This window comes from Taudactylus pleione, unplaced genomic scaffold (assembly GCF_031769625.1).
Source record: "Taudactylus pleione unplaced genomic scaffold, aTauple2 ptg000089l, whole genome shotgun sequence".
In the NCBI taxonomy this organism is placed as follows: Eukaryota; Metazoa; Chordata; class Amphibia; order Anura; family Myobatrachidae; genus Taudactylus; species Taudactylus pleione.
This window is the reverse complement of record NW_028284491.1, coordinates 5,101,389-5,120,041: the sequence shown is the minus strand read 5'-3', so window position 1 is coordinate 5,120,041 and position 18,653 is coordinate 5,101,389. Positions and strand designations below refer to the sequence as shown.

Here is an 18,653-nt window from a genome sequence, read left to right as displayed (position 1 = left end):
CCACTATCACCGTCACGCACGCACGCAACACTTCCATGACACGCCCATAACATGGACCAAACCCATGCGTGCGCTGGGACTCCTCCCTGTCCCGCCCAGGAACGGCCACTACATAATGTCTTGTGTCTCCCCTGCGCCTCGATCGCACCTCTGATTCTGTGTGCACACATCTGCCTACATGCGCAGTGCGACGTATATACGCATTTGCAGAAGAAAACACGCTCTACTGCGTATGTCAGTGCGTGCAAATCAGAATCAGCCTCATCATGTCTTTGGCGAGTGCAGAGGATCAATGTATATTTGTCTCCATAATGTGGTCACACCCCATCGCAGCCCAGTTTGCGTCGCTGGCTCACCTGAGATGCATAGTTTTAATGAGTGTCCGGTCTTAAGATTGGATCCCCAGACACAGGTGATGGCCTTCATGTCAGATCACTTATAAACTGAGGCCACCAGGTTCTTCCCGTTATGTAGCTATTGGCGCAAAAAAGACAAGAAGTAAAGTAACAGGACACAAATGTAGTAGGAAAGATGCCAAAAGGTCAAGTGGGCAGCACTGATTACATTTTAGGAATTAAACTGAAGGTTGGGTGACAATCAGACAGGGATGGTCAGAAGTCATGCCAGGTCAGAAGAGAGGAGAACAAAGCAATAATTCAGACCAGCCAAAATAGACTATTAGTCACTCAGTACACTGATAGAACTATTGAACTTAACTCCTGGTCACACATCAGGCACTATAGATTGAAGGACAAAGGTACCAGCATATCTATGCGTAATGGGAGGGCCCCCCCCCCATCTGTCAGTATCCGGGCTGAGCAGAGCGTCGGGAGGTGGTGCTGCTTGGCCAAGTTTTAACGCCGGACCGGTCCATCTGGCCATCGGCCTGTCTGGCACTTGCCAGATGGGCAGTCCGGCCCTGGTAGTGAGACATAGAAGATATCAAGGATGTGTAGATTAAGGCAGGTCTGGCCAATCTGTGACTGTCCCAGCAAACCTTCCCACTGACCAACTGGTAAAGCATGCTGGGACTTGTTTTTTCGCAACAGCTGGAGAGCCACAGGTTGGCCAGGCCTAGTCTAGGGTATAACTCGAAATGGAAAGAAACATGGTTAACATATTAAAACATTCTGTATGGTCCAGTGAAGAGGGGGGCGAGTATAAGATAAGGTACGTTAATCGGATGTATTGGAGCCATACATTGTCTCCTAGCTGTAAAAGTGATTTTGGTAAAGCTGATGAACACAGATTGAGAGAAAATCCCTAAAAGCTCATATGGCGCATGTGTCCCGTGGTGTGCACACACCCAGGTGCAGCTGCGAATGAGACACAGTATCAGAAATGTATTGGAAATGTGCTTGTGGTGACTGGGAGGTGGCTACTCAGATGCCCGAAGATGGTCCCTCTTATGGGAGTTCTGAAGGCGTGTCACTGAATTGTTTGTATACACAGATGATTGACGGCTCACATTGGAGGCCTACTCCATACATACTGGAAAATCTGCACCTACCACAGGGCTGGTGCAAGTTTCAATGATGCGACCAAAGACGCACCAGGCGGTATAACAGCATCTAAAGTTGCTCAAAGTGGGCGTCTCAGCCCTTGCACAGTCAGAAGCACACTTTTACACCAGGGGAAGGAATGATACTAACATTAGCATATAGTAACAGATGACACTACGGCAAAAGGCGCTACAGCGATCGCAGCAGCGGGCATATCAGAACCAGGCCCATAATATCCTGATTCATTTGTATAACAGAGTTGTAGACTAAAACCTGTCGGGCTCTGAAAAACTTTGCAAAACGCTGAAAATTTTTTCAAGAATATCATCATGTACAATCGAGGAAAGGCCCAGGCCAGAACTTTAGTGATTTTCACCACAGGCCACCCACATGCCATAGTTCCAACAGTTGGGGCACAAACATAGTCAGATGAAGCCTGGCAAGTACAGGCCTAGACGTGGAGCATATGGCAAAGTCATTTCATTTTACTCTATAGCAATATCAAAATGTATCCTTGAATTATTAACTTTGAAAGTTAAGTGTGAAGCAGTATACTGTATGTAGAACAATAGAACCATGTTTCTTGGTATAAATATTGGGAGCTGTGCAGTCTCCAGGATGTTGGATTTCTTTAATCCTGTTATTTTTGCACTTGACTTGCAAGAAAATGTCTAACTCTATTTAAGGAACATTAAGGACCTTTTCAGTCACATTAAGCACTGGTAATGAATACAAAAGATTACAGGTTCTCCAGCTTGGTCCTGATCACCCCAAACGGTGCATGTTTTCCAGGTTTCCTCACAGAATCACAAGTGAAATAATTAGCTCCACCTGTGGATCTTTAAAACGTGTCAGTGAGCTATACTTGCCTACCCTCCCAGAAAGGCCAGGAGGTTCCCGAAAATCGGGTGGTGCTCCCGGCCATCTGGAAAGGTGGGTAAGTCTCCTGCTAGTCGAAGCCACAGGCCAGGAACGCTCACTTCTCACGTGCAGTGGGCAACAGCGGCAGCCAATGATGCAAAACCGCGCCATCGTGGCTCCGCCTTGCCACTTCACAATTCTGGTAATAATGGCATTGTATAGTGGGGGTGGGCTTACAATGGTGCAATTGCATCACCACGCCCCCAGACCCACCCTCCTTCGCCGCCGTCCTGCAGTACTGACCTAGCTGCCTCCTCCCAGAGGGGCAGCCAAAAGTTCAGCAAGTATGCAGTGTGTAATGAATACACCTGTGCACCTGCTGGGTGACCTGGAAAACGTGAACGGTTTGGGGTCCAGAGAACCGAGTTTGTATTAATTGGGGCTGTTAATGTGGCTCGGCTTCCCTTTTGAACCTGAACTAGTCACTTCATCTTCCTGTGACTCTGAGGCTGAAAAAAAGTGTTAACACTACAGGACAAGCTGATTATGTCTAAAAAGTCTATGAAGAGACCTCTATGCTGCAATAAAATTAAATTGCTTGTCCATTAGGCTTGTAGCACTGAACTGTGGGATGATAAGCCAATATTCAGTGTTATATTTGACATTTATGATTTTTTTCGGGCTCGATCTGACATCCTTTCCCATAATTTTGTAGAAAATGTCTATCTTTCTTTTGAATTTGACAAATCTATGTTCTCAGTGTCATGATGTGGAATGTAGATTCATGATGTTATCACAAAATATTCCACAGTGCTTCTCTCTTACTTTCCTAACAGGTCTTTACAAGATATGGCAAGTGTTACACTTTTAACTCAGGCCAGAATGGACGACCTCCCCTAATTACTACAAAGGGTGGCACAGGAAATGGCTTAGAGCTAATGCTAGACATTCAACAAGATGAATATTTGCCGGTCTGGGGAGAAACAGGTTGGTAGATTAAATTTTTTTCCCATTTACATTGAGACAGCTGACTTACTGTGTTTCCCCCGTACTATAGATGAGACCTCCTTTGAGGCTGGGATCAAGGTTCAGATTCATAGTCAAGATGAACCCCCTTTCATTGACCAGCTAGGATTCGGTGTGCCACCTGGTTTCCAGACATTTGTATCTTGCCAAGAGCAGCGAGTGAGTATATACTTTGAATTATTTTTTATGTAGTTTGAAAAGCTGGGAGCTCTGTAGACTTCAGATGTCCATACATGATAACATGACATGACATAAATCAGATGTTCCCAAACGCCACCATTACAGTCCAGGTTTTAAGGATATAGATGCTTGAGCCCAGATGGCTAAATTAAATTGACTGAGGTGCTACTAAAGTCACCTGTGCTCAAGCATGGATAATCTTAAAACCTGGACTGTAATGGCGGAGTTTGCAAAACCTCTGATTTTCAGAGCAAATTGTGGCTCCCTAATTAAATACTTACCTAAAATCTTTCTGTTTTAACCTGACATAATACAATGTGAATATGGTAATTCATATGGCAAATAGAAGAAAAAACCCTAAGGGTGGCTATTTAATATCCAGACAGTTAGTCAGGAGTGGTTTCTCATCTGTGATTGGTTAAGAGGTGTAAAAAGATACGGGGGCACTATTGATTATATATTAGGATGGGCAGCCCAGTAACAGGGTGCCTCTGCGCCCTATACTACACCCACCCCTGAGCTCCACTCAAGTCGTCATAACTGAGCACCCCAAGGGCTGGGTGCGCAAGACCGACTTCTCCGGAGAACTAGCATAAGCGTCCTATAGATGCTCAGAGCAGCAGATCCCACAGCACTGTGGAAGAAGACATAATGTCTCTCCCCACACAGTGCGGAATTCGTGAGCCAGAGCAGGATGCATGCTTGTGGCACTACAAGTGCAAGTAAGCACTAATGCCCAAGTAATGCCCAAGTACATGCCAAAAAGACATGCACTATATTTTCAGACTGTTATTCTGGTATCCACTGGCCAGGAAGTGTTCAGTGCTACTTGGGTCAATTCTTTCGAGGGGAGGGACATGTTCTTTGTTTACAAGTATTTATAGGATCAGTCAGTGACAATAGAAAACTTATAAATAAGAAGTTTGCCGTCTAGGAGCTGAGAGAGAATAATAGAAAGGCGCAGAATTGAGCCTACGCCTGTTTGCAGAGCATATCCTGCATGATTTCATTCTGCGCTTGATCCAGAACCAAGCGGTTGCAAGTACAGACTATGCAGTTTCATATGCCTTTCAATTGCATTTCCCATTGCTACTGAAGGAGCATGTTGACACATCTGAGGGCTTTCTGTGTAAGCATACATTTTCCAGGTGCAATCTCTTGCATCAAATACAGGCAGCTGCAAATGCGCCCTGATAATGATGACAACTATAAACTAAGCATACGGACAGGAGGCGGCATGGCCGCAGAGGTGCATACAACTCTATACAATACAGCAAATATTCACATTTAGGGGGTCATTCAGACCCGGTCGTTAGCGCCGATGCGCTCGGACCGGGTCGATGGCCCCCCACAGAGCATGCGCACGACGGCGCCGTCGTGTGCATACGTGAGACTCGCTACGACCGACAGCGCCGGTCGTAGCGGGTCTCGATCCAAAGGGGGCGAGCTGTCGATGTTGATTGACAGCTCGCCCCGTTTGGAAGGCGGGCCGGGGGGGTGGCAGCCCAAATGGGGGCGTTCCCATGGGAACGCCTACCATTTGGAGGCGGCCCCACTGACATCACTAGTGCTGTCAGTGGAGAGCTTCCGGCTCAGACAGAGCCGAAAACTCTCCGGGGCTTACGACAAGGGAGACCCTACTCTAGGGTCTCGTCGTACGCCCCGATGGTCGCGATGGTCTTGACCATCGTGACCATCACCTTAGGCAGCCTTGCCACCGCAAAGGAGGACGTCTTGAAAATTCAAGACGTCCTCCCCTCATTCAGACCGACCGCACACTCTGTGCAACCGGCTCTGAATGAGGTCCTTAGTCACATGTCCGCAGGGCAGAAGCAATTATATCTTGGGTGCAACTCTGCATTAGGCCTAATATATTTGGTAGTATAGACTGAAAATTCACACCAGACAACAGCAAAAGAGAACTCCCTGATGTAAGTTGGCAGTAAATGGAAGAAAATTTGATGAAACATGCTCACAGAAGCATCGCCCACCCCTGAGTGATCAGAAAAGCACTATTCAGTGTCAGCTGAGTGTTCACCAACAGCCAACCATGAGCAGTTTGCTAGAGGCGTTGCCTGTCCTCTTACAGTATTTGCACCCCTCTTCCCTGACCACCCGCAAATAATACAGCTTTTTCATGTGTATATACAGTTTTGCCAGGCTGTAAGTGTTTGCAATTGCTTGAATACGAACTTCATGACCCTCTCTGGTCCCATACTGCCCAACCAGGTGCAGGTAGGCGTAATAGAGAGCGAATCACACAAATCTGCCTATGTCTGTGTATACTGTTCTAATTCATGAAAGATGCAGTATGCCAAATGGGTTGGGTATGAAATCCCAGCTGTCGGGATCCCGCTGGTCAGAATACCGACAGCGGCAACCCAACAGCCAAAATTCCGACACCCATAGAGAACACTGGTAAGTATTTTTCTAACCCCTACCCTAACCCTCCCTCCCCCGTGCCTCCTTAGTACATAATCCTAACCTCCCCCTGTCTGCACTCTAAACCTAACACTCCCTCCCCGGTGCATAAACCTAACCTTCCCCCCTAGTGCCTAACCTCCCCCTCCCTGCACCCTGATTCTAACACTTCCCTTCCCGGTGCCTAACCCTAACCCTCCCCCTAATGCCTAACCCTAACCCCACTTCCTAACCCTAACCTCCCGATACTTACCTTTGGGATGCTGGCGGTCGGGATACTGGTGCTGGGATCCCGACCTATCGGGATTTCGGTGCCGGTATTCGGACCGTCAATATCTCACACGCTGGGATGCTGACTACATCCCATGCCTAATGGCAAAGCTCTCACTCTGTATCAGCCCCTTCATCTTGTGTGCTTACCCACTTCTGATATGTCATTTTACAGAGCAATGGTTGTATTACATACACTGTCCAAATTTATAGACACAGGAAGGTAGATGCACTAAGCCTTGGAGAGAGATAAGTGGAGGGAAATAATGTACCAACCAATCAGTATTGTGAAAATGTATAGATACAGGGGTGTACTAAGCATTGGAGAGAGATAAAGTGGATGGAAATAAAGTACCAACCAATCAGCTCCTAACTGTCATTTTTCAAACACATGCTGTAACATGGCAGTTAGGAGCTGATTGGTTGATACTTTATCCCTCTTCACTTTATCCCTCTCCAAGGCTTAGTACATCTTCCCCAGGATCTGATTCAGAGATGGACGCAGATCTCGCACAGATCGCAATTGGGAAAATATACTAATGACTCACTCGCCGCCCAGTGCTTAGAGACGCCCACTGAAAGCATGTCACATCCACCGCTCACACACAGAACTGGAAACATCGGAAACATCAAATGCAGATCAGACGGCCATCAGCCCTCTGAATAAGTCTAAGCTGTCGCAGACATGGCGGGTCTCCAGACACACAGACACTGCGAGCAAGGACGCAGTGGCTAATTTCTGGACACCTAGAAAGCGATCCAACGCGCCTGCATTTCTCTAACCACCCCCCGGTGCCTCCCCCAAATGCTGACTACTTGTCCTTCACTTTGCTAGTGAATCCTATGTGTGATTGTAAGAATAAAAACAGTATTGTAGAAGAAGCACCAGTTGTCTGATGTTTATCTTGTCTGCTTGTCTCCCTCTCACTATGTCCAACTTGCAATTATTCTAGCTCACATACCTGCCCCCACCCTGGGGAGTCTGCAAAGGCGGTGCCATGGACTCTGAATTCTTTGACACATATAGTATTTCTGCATGTCGGATCGACTGCGAGACACGTTACCTTGTGGAAAACTGTAATTGTCGTATGGTGCATATGCCAGGTAATGTATGCTGCCTTGCAGCCCTTTCCGTTAATAATGCAAGATGTTGGTTCAGTAAAATCAGTAAAAAAAACAAAAACACTGCACCATGCTGACGTTTCAAAATGATGGGCTATAGACCTTATAGAACTCTATGTGATAATAAGAGTGAGCAGATTGCCGCTTAGGAAGTTGGCAAGCCCAGTGAAATGCGAAAGACCTTTACCGCTCTTGGGCTACAGATCCTTTACCCACAAAGTTTATATGACCCATGAAAATTCTTATCTTCAGGTTTTCTATCATCCTGCTAGCAATTCCTGCACAGGGCTATTATCATACAAGGCTAACACTGACTCTTTCATCACCCCCTCTGGGGGTTGCAACCCGGATCTCACATTGGAAGAGCCTCCAAGAGATTTCCATTTCCAGCAGTGACTGTGCATCACATACACTATGCCTCATTCACCCTGTGGGTACCTGGACATTCCGCACCAGCTACACCATGCAGGTTTCACCTAGGAGGGCAGTTGGTAATGTACTGTAATTGCTTGCACAATTGTTCTATGTTCTAGACCAGTGTTTCTCAACCTTGTTCCTCAGGTGCACAGGTGTATTACCAACATTTTAAAGATCCACGGTTGACCTGGAAAACATGAGCTGTTTGGGGACAGAGTTTGAGAACCACTGTTCTAGACAAGCAGAAAAGTATTTTTGGAGCTACTTACTGTAAACACCTTTAATATCTCAGAGAGTTCTAAAAGCTACGTAGACCTTTCAGTTCCCAGAAGTATTTTACTACTACTGTTTTCAAACATGTTTTTCATGTTTTGCTTTTATGCATATGTATTAAATGCCCACACCTTATATATGCAGAGATCTGTGCTCAGTATAGCTAAGCCTAAGCTTTATGACATTTAAAAATGTCGACATCATAAATGTCAACAACTGAAGAATAGCGACAAGGACAGACTGTCCACATATGAAATGTTGACATTGGTTTAGGGTTAGGTTTAGGGATAAGGGTTATGGAGAGACTCACCTTAAAAACACAGTGTCGACATTCTGACCATGTTGACATTGCATCAGTGTTGTTGACATGCTGAATGTCGACATTATAACCATGTCAACATGTTCAGTGTACACACATCAATCAGATCACTCCACTTTTCAGTGCAGCCATTGTGTCCCCTCCTCGCCTACATGTGTACAGTGCAGGTGTCTATCCTGTAGAAGACAACAGCATAACAGGAAGCACATGTGCAGGAAGGTGTTTTTGTTTCACTTATTCTATTTTGTATGCTGATAATTTGCACATAGCAGCACCTGTACAGATCCTGTTGTTTTGTTTCAAAATGAGGGATCTAATTGCTGTAGGAATGTGAACTAGCTTTAATTCCACCTTCTCACATCCGGTGGCAGACAGCACTTACAGGGCGCTAGAATGCTATGCCTGATATAGATTTAAATAAATGTAAAGACTGATGCTGTAGAGTTGTCTGCAGGTGATCTGATCATTACAACTTTCTTAAACTTCAATTGTGGCATATTGTTTCAAGTAACGATTGCAATTGCATCAGTATACACTTAAGGCATGTATCATTTTTAATCCAATGAGTTTCTATAAAATCGTAAATTAAGATAGACAAGACAGCTGCATCCCAATGAAAACAATTGCTGTAAATGTGCAATGTACAACAGTTTTAGGATTCACGTCTCTAACTGCACAGTTACAATACACACTTCAATCAGCTTCAATTTGATAATTTGAACTTAAAATCCACATATTCTGAGCATTTCATCTGTCAGTTTTGATATCTACATTTGATCGGATCTAATGTGAACCATATATGTTTTGATTCTCTAACATATCCATAAAAAATTAACAGTGAGGGGGATGTTTTCTAAAGTGCAGGTTTTCAGATGTTGCACATAGCAACCAATCAGAATCTAGCTATTATCTTCTAGAAGAGGCTAGATAATGTTAAGTAGAATCAGATTGCTTGCTATGGGTAACACCTCAACTTCTAAAAACCCGCATTTTAGTAAATACACCCCTGAGTGTCAACTGTGCAAATACATATTTATTCTTAAGAGATGCTTAGGAAATAGCTCATCCAGTGTGGAATTACAATTCTCTGTATGTTTTCCCCAGCAGTTTGGAGCTGTGAATTAGCAAGAGCAGAAGGGCCATACTGTAGGTTGATGGAATCCAATTTAGAATATTACAGGACCTGATTTATAGAGTTAGACACTAGTCCACCTGCGCCTGTAAAAATGTACCTTGTTGCACTGTATGTTTAAATGAGGGCGCATTTATAGATTTTATATACTTGTGAGTAACTTGCAGTTCCAGCACCTTGCATCCGCAGATGCGAATCAGGGGGTGTGCGCATGCAAGTTACGTATAGTAGGTTGAGGTTCGTTCAGCACATCCCCTGGAGATGACTACTGTAGTATCACAAGTGGCATTTCAGTTTTACAATACTGCAGGAACACATCTATTTTTCACTTTACACTATTACTATACCAGGAGTGCCAGGATGAGCCCCTTTTAAGGTGGATGCACATTTTTGCAGGCCCATTTTCCATAGGATGTTCAGCCATATGCTAATAAGGGTGGGGTTTGCTTCACATTATGACAGGCGGAATCTGCGCAGTGAGTCCCCCTGTTGTAGTGTGACGAGTCCATGCCGTTGCCCCCTTGCATTAGCTGTGAACAGCAAGGGCTATATTTTGGGTGTCGGCCAAATCATCTTTTGTTTTAAACAGCATAGATATAGCATTTATCATCTGCTGTATATTCATATTGGCCTATAATATGAGCATAATAATGCAGCTGAATCTATAGTACACACTCTAGTTCAAGTTCTCATACCTTAGTTTGGGTATAACTCGAGGTATATACATAAGGCCACTGTTTATGTCTATGTTCAGCATGCAAAATTGCGTCCTATTTTAAATCAGGCCCCTGATGAAGAAAATTAATATTTATATAGTGTAATAACACATTTATGCCAAATGTCCCAGGTTTGCACTTTGGAACCTGGCTCATCTTTTCTGTCCAGATTCCCTCTATTGACTTGTCTAACTTTATAGCTACAGCCCTTCAGTGTTGTGTGGCTTATACGCAGGGGAGTAGCGAGGGTGGCTCCAGTAAAGCACCTGCTCCAGGCGCCTGCTCTAGCCAGGGCGCTGGAGATCAGCCATTCCGAGGAAGGACAGAGCACCTGCTGAGCTGAGTGTGAAACACAGAGATCAGTGCTTCCAGAAAAGGGGCATGGTGTGTACGGTGCGGAGCTTGTGGCTTCACCCAGACCATGCCCCAGCAAGGACGCACTGACCTGTGTACAAGGCGTAATGTGAATAAGGGGCACTACTGTGGCGTAACATGAATAAAAGACACAACTGTGTGGCGTAATGTGAATTGTGGGCACTACTGTACTGTGTGGTTTATTTTTAATTGGTGGAATTACTTTAGTGGATTGGAATATATCTAGCCCTCCATGTCCCAGTTTGATACTGCCCATAATGTTTATTTTTATTTCCCTTTAATTTGCCCCTAAATGCTGGACACATCTCATGCCTGGCACACTTGGGGGGTGGGGGCGCGGTAGCACACACATGCTCCGGGCGCCATGGCTAAACGCTACACCCCTGCTTATACGTATTATTACTGTTAGCTTTAGTGGTTTGTACTGTGTAATATTGAATAAACTGTTTTACATGTTAATTGCGTCTGAGACATTTTGTACTAATCTATGATTGTAAATACATGAAAACTGCACTAATATTAAATGTTCCTCTTCGGGCATTTGAAATGTTAGCAGACATGGAATATGAGAGACTGTGAAATTATTGTATGAGACAATGCTGAGTAGTTCCTGGGGATGGAAGGTACATCCTGAAATTAAGATAAAAGTCATTACAAATGAAGCATTGTTTTATGGGGCCTGTTGGGGAGGAATATGTGGCAGCTTACCTTTGGTTAGGAAGCCATAGCTGGATGTTTTCAGAGCTAATGAAAAGACCGTTTACAAGACGCAAAGAAAATATTCTGGTTATAGCAGTTTCATGAATTACAAGAATAGAATTTGAATAAAGAATTCCAAATGAATAAATAGAAGAACAAGCCTGCAGTCGTCTTGGCAGCACAGTGATGAGATTAATATTTACTAATTATAGATTTCAGCTGTTCCAACAAACAGGTTATAGAAAATGGAATGTAACAGCTACAGATGCTAAAGGTTCTAATTCTAGCACAATTATGTGCACTTATAATTACATATTCACTATATAAATATTTTAATTTCAATTAGACTAAATAATTATTAAATGAAATTCATTGTCTGATATAAAATAATGAAAGAGGTTATGCATGAAGGCTGAGGCACATGTGCAGTTTGTTTACAATTGCGAGATGCGCTACATTCAGACCAGCATGTGACTTAGAATCAGAGCCATCGGAAAGTAAAAACCTTTTATTTTTTCAGAAATATAAACGTACAAAAACGTAAATGTTGTTAGTACCCCCATACCACACAATAAAGCATTTTTGACAACTTTTCTCTGGCAATCCATGTTGCATTCAGCCATGGATTGCCAACATCACTGAGGAATTGGGCAGGACCCGGGAGGCTGGCCTACTTTCAGGTCCAAAATTCTTTAGCAGGGAAATGTGCAATAATGTGCAATAATGAGTTCTCTTACTAAACTAATATACAGTGTATCTACGGGCGGACTGGCTACCTGGCAATTCTGGCAAATGCCAAAAGGGCCAGTGCTTAAAGTGGTCCTAGTGAGGTGGTGGAACTCCCTTCCTGTACAAAACTACATGAGCTTAACCTAAATACACTGTGCAATTATTGTGATGTAATAATGATTGAGATTGAGCATAAAAAATACACTTGGACTGGTAATCCTCATTACGTCAGTGTCCACTGGCACTAATTGGGACCCTATGGATCTAAACCATTTGTCCTGGCCCCCAAATATGCCTGTATATCTGTCCACTCAATGCTGTCCAGACAGAGCATCAAGATTTTACCTTGTAGGGAACCTTAACCTGGTAATGACTGCACTCATCTTCAAGGTAAATCTATAGAGGAGCATCTAATCTTCACTTACAGCTGTGCCCTTTCCCATAGAGCTCTATGCGCTCACCGGTACTCTGTTGCTCCCAGGTCTAGTACAAGTTTACAGGAAGCTGATGCAGAGGAGAATTGTGTTTTAGGAGGCAAAGAGCCTGATTGAGAATGGATCGCAATTGCAACAGTGTACGCAGATCAGCCGATGGTGTGTACTGCGCATGCGTATGCACCGCAGTGCGCCTGTGCAGGATAGCATTGCGATCGCACTGGGATCACACACACAAGAACAAAGTTATCACAGAGTGAGTGATGGGACGTCAGCGTTTGGGGGGTGGTGACGGGGGAGTTGTCGGAGAAACGCAGCAATGCCTGTCCTTTTGAACATGGACTTGCATAAATTAGCCATTGCGACAGCATACGCAGCTTCATTACTCGCAGCGTGTGACGAGACATGCCAGACGGTCAGAGCTGCTGTAATTCTGTGTGAGCGTCCAATGTTACTCGATGTTACCGATGTGTACGGAGGACTGTGAGGTATTACGGATGTGAGAAAGTGGTAGTGGGCTTCTCTATGCTGGCTGACAGATTGCAAACATTAGCATATTTTCGCAGCAAAACTGAGTGCGATTACACAGTGGCGGTTGCATTAGCGATCCATGCTAATTCGGGCCCAAAATCAGAAATACCAGCAAATCTGGATACAGAGTGACAAAACCAGGGTAAAGGACAAAGCTCAGCTAGTCAGGGGCAGGTGGCTTGCTACAATAACAGAAACAAGCTAAGGGCAGGGCAGGTGACTAATGGGTCTATTTATTAACATTATTTTTACTAAAATAAAGTGAAAAGGGTTTTTTCTAGGGGTGAGCGGGTTCGGTTTTACTCAGATTTACTCGGATCTTTTTATTGGCTATCGCCTATCATGTGTTTTGGATAGCCAATATAATCAATCTGAATTTGCGGTAAAGTGGCGATAAGAACCGATTAATTCCGAGTAAAACCGAGCCTGCACATTTTTTCACACCCTTTTCACATTATTTTAGTTTCACATAAATTTACTACAGAGCAATTGGAGTAGAATTCTACTCCAAACCCTAATTATCACATATTTTCTACTTCAGGGTCCATAGGGTATCCACAGGATACCTTGGGGTATAGGTGTGACGTCAGTCGCAGGGCACCAAAGAGTTAAGCTTTCAGCCTCCCAGGATGCACTAGGTCCCCCTCCTATACCCCGCCCCCAGGCCAAGGCACCTCAGTTTAGTTTGGTGCCCGGCCGGAGTCGGGTGCACCTGTTGGAGTGGGGGCTAGAAGAGCCCCTGAAGCTTATTCTTCATGCAGCTGTGGCTGCACAACTGGATGAACAGCATGGACAGTCAGTCCTGACGTCCATGCTGTCTTCCCTACACCCCGCCGGTACCAGAACGCCGGTACTGATCCGGGGATGCTGGTGGGCGTCTGGGGTCACAGCTAGCGGTGACCCCAGATGCTCCGGACCATGGCCGGATTCAAGGGGGACAGAGGTAAGCAGCGGGGTCCCGCGGTGGGTCCCCGCTGATCACATGGTCCTAAGTCCCCAGGCAGGGGGCTCCCTGGGGACTGGCTGCAGCGTGGAGCCAGGCGACCAACCTGCGCTTCCACTACCCCCTGGGACAGCGGACCGCAGCAGAGCGGTATCGCTGCGGCGTCCCAGGGGTTAAATGCATGCCAGGGGAGCGCGCCTTCCCTGTCTCACAGCCGGCGCCTCCCCCGCTGCACACAGCCCTCTCTGCACTGTGCTGACTGGTCCTGTGTCAGCGCTCCTCCCCCAGGCCAGCTTCTCTCTGCTCCTCGGCGGCCATCTTCTCTGCAACGCATGGTGAACGCTGCTGGAAGTCTGGAAGGAAGCATCGTGGTCTGGGTCCCCCCGCATACCTCTCCTCCGCTGTGGCTCAGGTCTGTGTATGCAGCGCTGTGTCCTACCAGGCCCTGTGTCTGTGTAGTTGAGTGATCAGCGCTGTTAGTGCAGGAATTGTTATTTCTCTGCATTGTATGTGACTGTGCTAGCGCTGCCTGTAACTATTCTTCACTAAACTGTCAGCTTTATTACTGTCCCTGTTCTTTCTGCTAAAGCCCTTGCGGTGCGGTGCTGCAGGGTGGTCTCTCGCCTATTTAATACTTAATTGGTGAGAGAGGTCACATACGTGGTGCCATCATGTCTGAAAGTGATTTTCCCCTCCGGCTACAGTGTACCACGTGCAAAGTACCGTTAGCGGAGGGGGAGGGTAGCGCGGAGGGCCTTTGCCGGCAGTGTTGTCCATGGCGCGGCCTATTACGGTTACAGCACCGGTACAGGAGCCGCCCTGGGCTTGTTTCGCTCAGGCGTTAACAGCTTTAGTGGGCCAGTTAGCTCCGCAGCCCGCGTTTACTCCGATGGGTTTGTCCCAGCAGTCTGTGGTGTCGTCACCCATGCAGGGGTTCCCACGACAATTGGTGGTACCCCACAGTCTCCCTATTTCCCCGCTCCCGGGTTCTCAGGAGCCAGCGTGGGTTAACTCCCTGACGAGTTCTTTACAGCACTTGTCGGATGTATTGCAAGGGGAGTCTGTGATGCGGCCTCATAAAAGGCCGGTGGCGTCTCTGTCCGCTCCTTATGAGGATGACGAAGGGACGTCTGATGATGGGGAGATTCTGGATCCTTACGATCAGGAACCTTTCCATACTAAGGACGCTGATGCTAAGTCCAAAGTATATATTCCTGGACTTATTCGGGCGGTCCGCACAGCCTTGGTGATTGAGGACGAAGTTCCCCCAGCGGCTAAATCTAAGTATGCCTTTTTCAAAGATGTGAAGGGCGATGCCACAGTCTTTCCTCTTTCGGGTCAGTTGGTGGACCATTTAGAGGAGGCGTGGAAACAACCTGGCAAAAGATACCAGCCGCAGAGACGCCTGGCGGTGGCTTATCCGTTCGCGGATAATTATTTTGCTAAGTGTGAATCCCCTCCACAGGTGGATTCTCACGTGACCCGTCTTGTCCGTAGTGCCACATTGCCGATGCCATCCATGTCCTCCCTTAAGGATGCTACGGACCGCAAGGTAGAAATCTGCCTGAAGTCCGCTTATTCCCTTGCAGGGGGGGCAGCACGGCCGGCTATGGCCATTTGCTGGGTTGCCAGAGCGATGGAGCGCTGGGCGGATTCATTAGAGGCTTCTTTTGAATCCGACTGTCCGGCCGAACAAGCGGAGTTGATTGGCAATCTCCGTGATTCGGCCACCTACATCAACGAGGCGGCTCTAGACATTAGTACTCTGGTGTCTAGAATTTCTTCAGCAGCGGTAGCTGCTCGTCGCACCTTGTGGCTGCGATCCTGGAAGGCGGACGCAGATCCAAGAAAGGTCTGGAAGCGTTGCCGTTTACCGGAGAAGTTCTCTTCGGTCCGGATCTGGATAAGATTGTGGCCACGCTGGCGGCAGCCAAATCTGCTTGTCTCCCGTCGGCCGCTGCTCCTTCTGGTTCTGGACCATCGTCCTTTCGGTCATCTAGGGCCCAGGGCAGGCCCAAACCACAGTCGTTTCCTCGACAGGCTGGCCCTAAGAAATCGGGCAAGCCCCGGAAACAGGCATGGAGTACCAGACGTCCGGCCCCCAAGCCAGATGACAAGCCTGCGGCCTGACGGTCCGGGTCTCCCCTTGGGGGATCCCAGGGTGGGAGGCCGCCTGCTGCAGTTCTCCCGGTGTTGGTCGTTCACTACGACAGACACTTGGGTTCTGGAGGTGGTCTCTCACGGGTACGCCCTCTCCTTCCGGCACAGACCCCCGGCTCGATTCTTCACCACGGGTCTACCATCAGACCGGAACAAGGCTACGGAGCTGCGGAAGGTATTGCACACTATGCTCCAGGCTGGAGTTATAGTGCCTGTTCCATTCTCCCAGAGGGGCCAGGGTTTCTATTCAAATCTATTTTTGGTACAGAAACCCAATGGGTCATATCGTCCGATTCTCAACCTCAAAGCACTCAACAAGTCTTTGCGGGTCCCGAAGTTTCGGATGGAGACCCTACGGTCCATCATTCTGGCGCTGGAACCTGGGGACTACATGGTGTCATTGGACATACAGGACGCTATGGCGGTCATGGCGGCTTCTCTGCGGCTGCAAGGAGTCCGCATGTTGCCGTACTTGGACGACCTGTTATTGGTGGCACGATCTCCAGAGCTCCTGTTACACCACTTGGACCTGACCATTGCACTGCTGCAACGGCACGGCTGGCTAATTAACTGGCAGAAGTCCACTCTAATCCCGTCTCGGAGGATTCTGCATCTTGGAGCCTTATTGGACTCGGGACAGCAAAGGATCTTCGTGACGGAGGACAAGATCTCTGCTTTACAGTCAAGGGTGCGCAGTTGTCTGCACAGCCGCCGGGTGTCCTTACACTCGGCGATGAGGTTACTGGGCTCCATGGTGTCGGTGTTCGACATGGTGGAATACGCCCAGTTTCACTCTAGACCTCTGCAGCACCTGATCCTGTCCAAGTGGAACGGGCTGCCTCAGTCTCTGAAGTTCCAGACGATTGTGCTCACCCCGGAAGTTCGCCTGTCCCTTGCGTGGTGGTTAAAGATGACCCACCTCAACAAGGGACGTCCGTTCTGGGTTCCAAATTGGGTCCTGTTGACAACGGACGCCAGTCTTCGGGGCTGGGGAGCAGTTTCGGGTCCACACTTGTCCCAGGGCAGGTGGACACCGACAGAAGCGGAGCTTCCAATAAATATCTTGGAACTCCGTGCGGTCTTCAATGCTCTCCTGCAGGCACAGCGGTTTCTCCAGGGTCACCCGGTGCAGGTCCAGTCGGACAATGCTACCACCGTGGCCTACATAAACAGGCAAGGAGGAACTCGCAGTCGGGCGGCTCTCGTAGAGGTCTCTCGGATCCTGGTTTGGGCGGAGCGCAATCTTCCGGCCATATCAGCGGTCTTCATCCCGGGAGTGCTAAATTGGGAGGCGGACTTTCTAAGTCGCCAGGACGTTCATCCAGGGGAATGGTCCCTGCACCCGGACGTTTTTCAACTACTGGTGGACAGGTGGGGTCTTCCAGAAATCGACCTCATGGCGTCCCGGCACAACAACAAGTTGCCGGTGTACGGGTCTCGCACAAGAGACGAAGGGGCGTCTCTGGTGGATGCTCTGTCCGTCTGGTGGACGTTCAGGTTCGCATACCTGTTCCCTCCGGTCTCCCTTCTTCCACGGGTAATCCGGAAATTCAAACAGGAAGGAGGGACGCTCCTGTTGATAGCTCCCGCGTGGCCCAGACGGCACTGGTTCTCAGACCTTCAGGGTCTGTCCGTGGACAGTCCTCTGCGGTTGCCGCTACGACCGGACCTTCTGTCTCAGGGTCCTTGTCTTCACCCGGACCTGACTCGGCTGTCTTTGGCGGCGTGGCTGTTGAGACGGCCATGCTGAGGTCCTGGGGGTTTGCCAGCTCTATGCTGTGTACCATGTTACGAGCTCGGAAACCGTCTTCCGCGAGGATATACCATCGCGTGTGGCATACGTTCTTCCAGTGGTGTCGACCGAGAGGTTATGCACCGCGGGAGTTTCGTCTGTCTCGGATTCTCGCCTTCCTGCAAGCGGGACTAGATCATGGGCTTCGCCTTGCTTCTTTGAAGGTACAGGTTTCGGCCCTATCTGTCTGGTTTCACCGTAGGATTGCTACAATCCCGGATGTGCGCACCTTTATGCAAGGTGTTCTCCGTATTCAGCCGCCCTTTGTTCCACCTGTGGCGCCTTGGGATTTGGCTGTGGTCCTGAGGACTCTCCAAGGACCGCCGTTTGAACCACTGGGCTCAGTGGATATTAAATGGCTAACAGCTAAGACTGTTTTCCTTCTGGCCGTTGCTTCAGCCAGACGTGTTTCTGAGTTAGGGGCTCTTTCTTGTAGACCCCCTTTCTTGGTTTTTTTTTTCATGGGAACAGGGCAGTGCTCCGCACTCGGCCCGAGTTTCTCCCCAAAGTTGTTTCCCAGTTTCAGGTTAACGAGGAAATAGTTGTTCCGGCCTTTAACTCACCGGGTCTTTCCGTGGGTGAGGCCTCTTTGGATGTTGTGCGGGCCTTAAGGACTTATGTGGACCGCACTTCTTTGTTTAGGAAGTCGGACGCTTTGTTGTCCTCTATGGCTTCTGTAAAAAGGGTTGGCCTGCTTCAAAGCAAACTTTGGCAGCCTGGATCCGTATGGCTATTTCTGAAGCTTATCTTC

The 18,653-nt window shown here is 47.7% G+C and overlaps 1 protein-coding gene across 5 annotated transcripts in view; it reads left to right on the top strand.

Moving 5' to 3' along the window:
• ASIC1 (acid sensing ion channel subunit 1) overlaps positions 1-18,653 on the top strand; it is a 253,922-nt gene that overhangs the window by 168,161 nt on the left and 67,108 nt on the right. For all 5 annotated transcript variants that reach the window (XM_088469136.1, XM_088469131.1, XM_088469135.1 and 2 more), the window contains 3 exons: positions 3,200-3,350; positions 3,421-3,548; positions 7,214-7,364. In XM_088469136.1, coding sequence (XP_088325262.1) covers positions 3,200-3,350; positions 3,421-3,548; positions 7,214-7,364 — 430 coding nt within the window. The remainder of the gene's footprint in view (positions 1-3,199; positions 3,351-3,420; positions 3,549-7,213; positions 7,365-18,653) is intronic.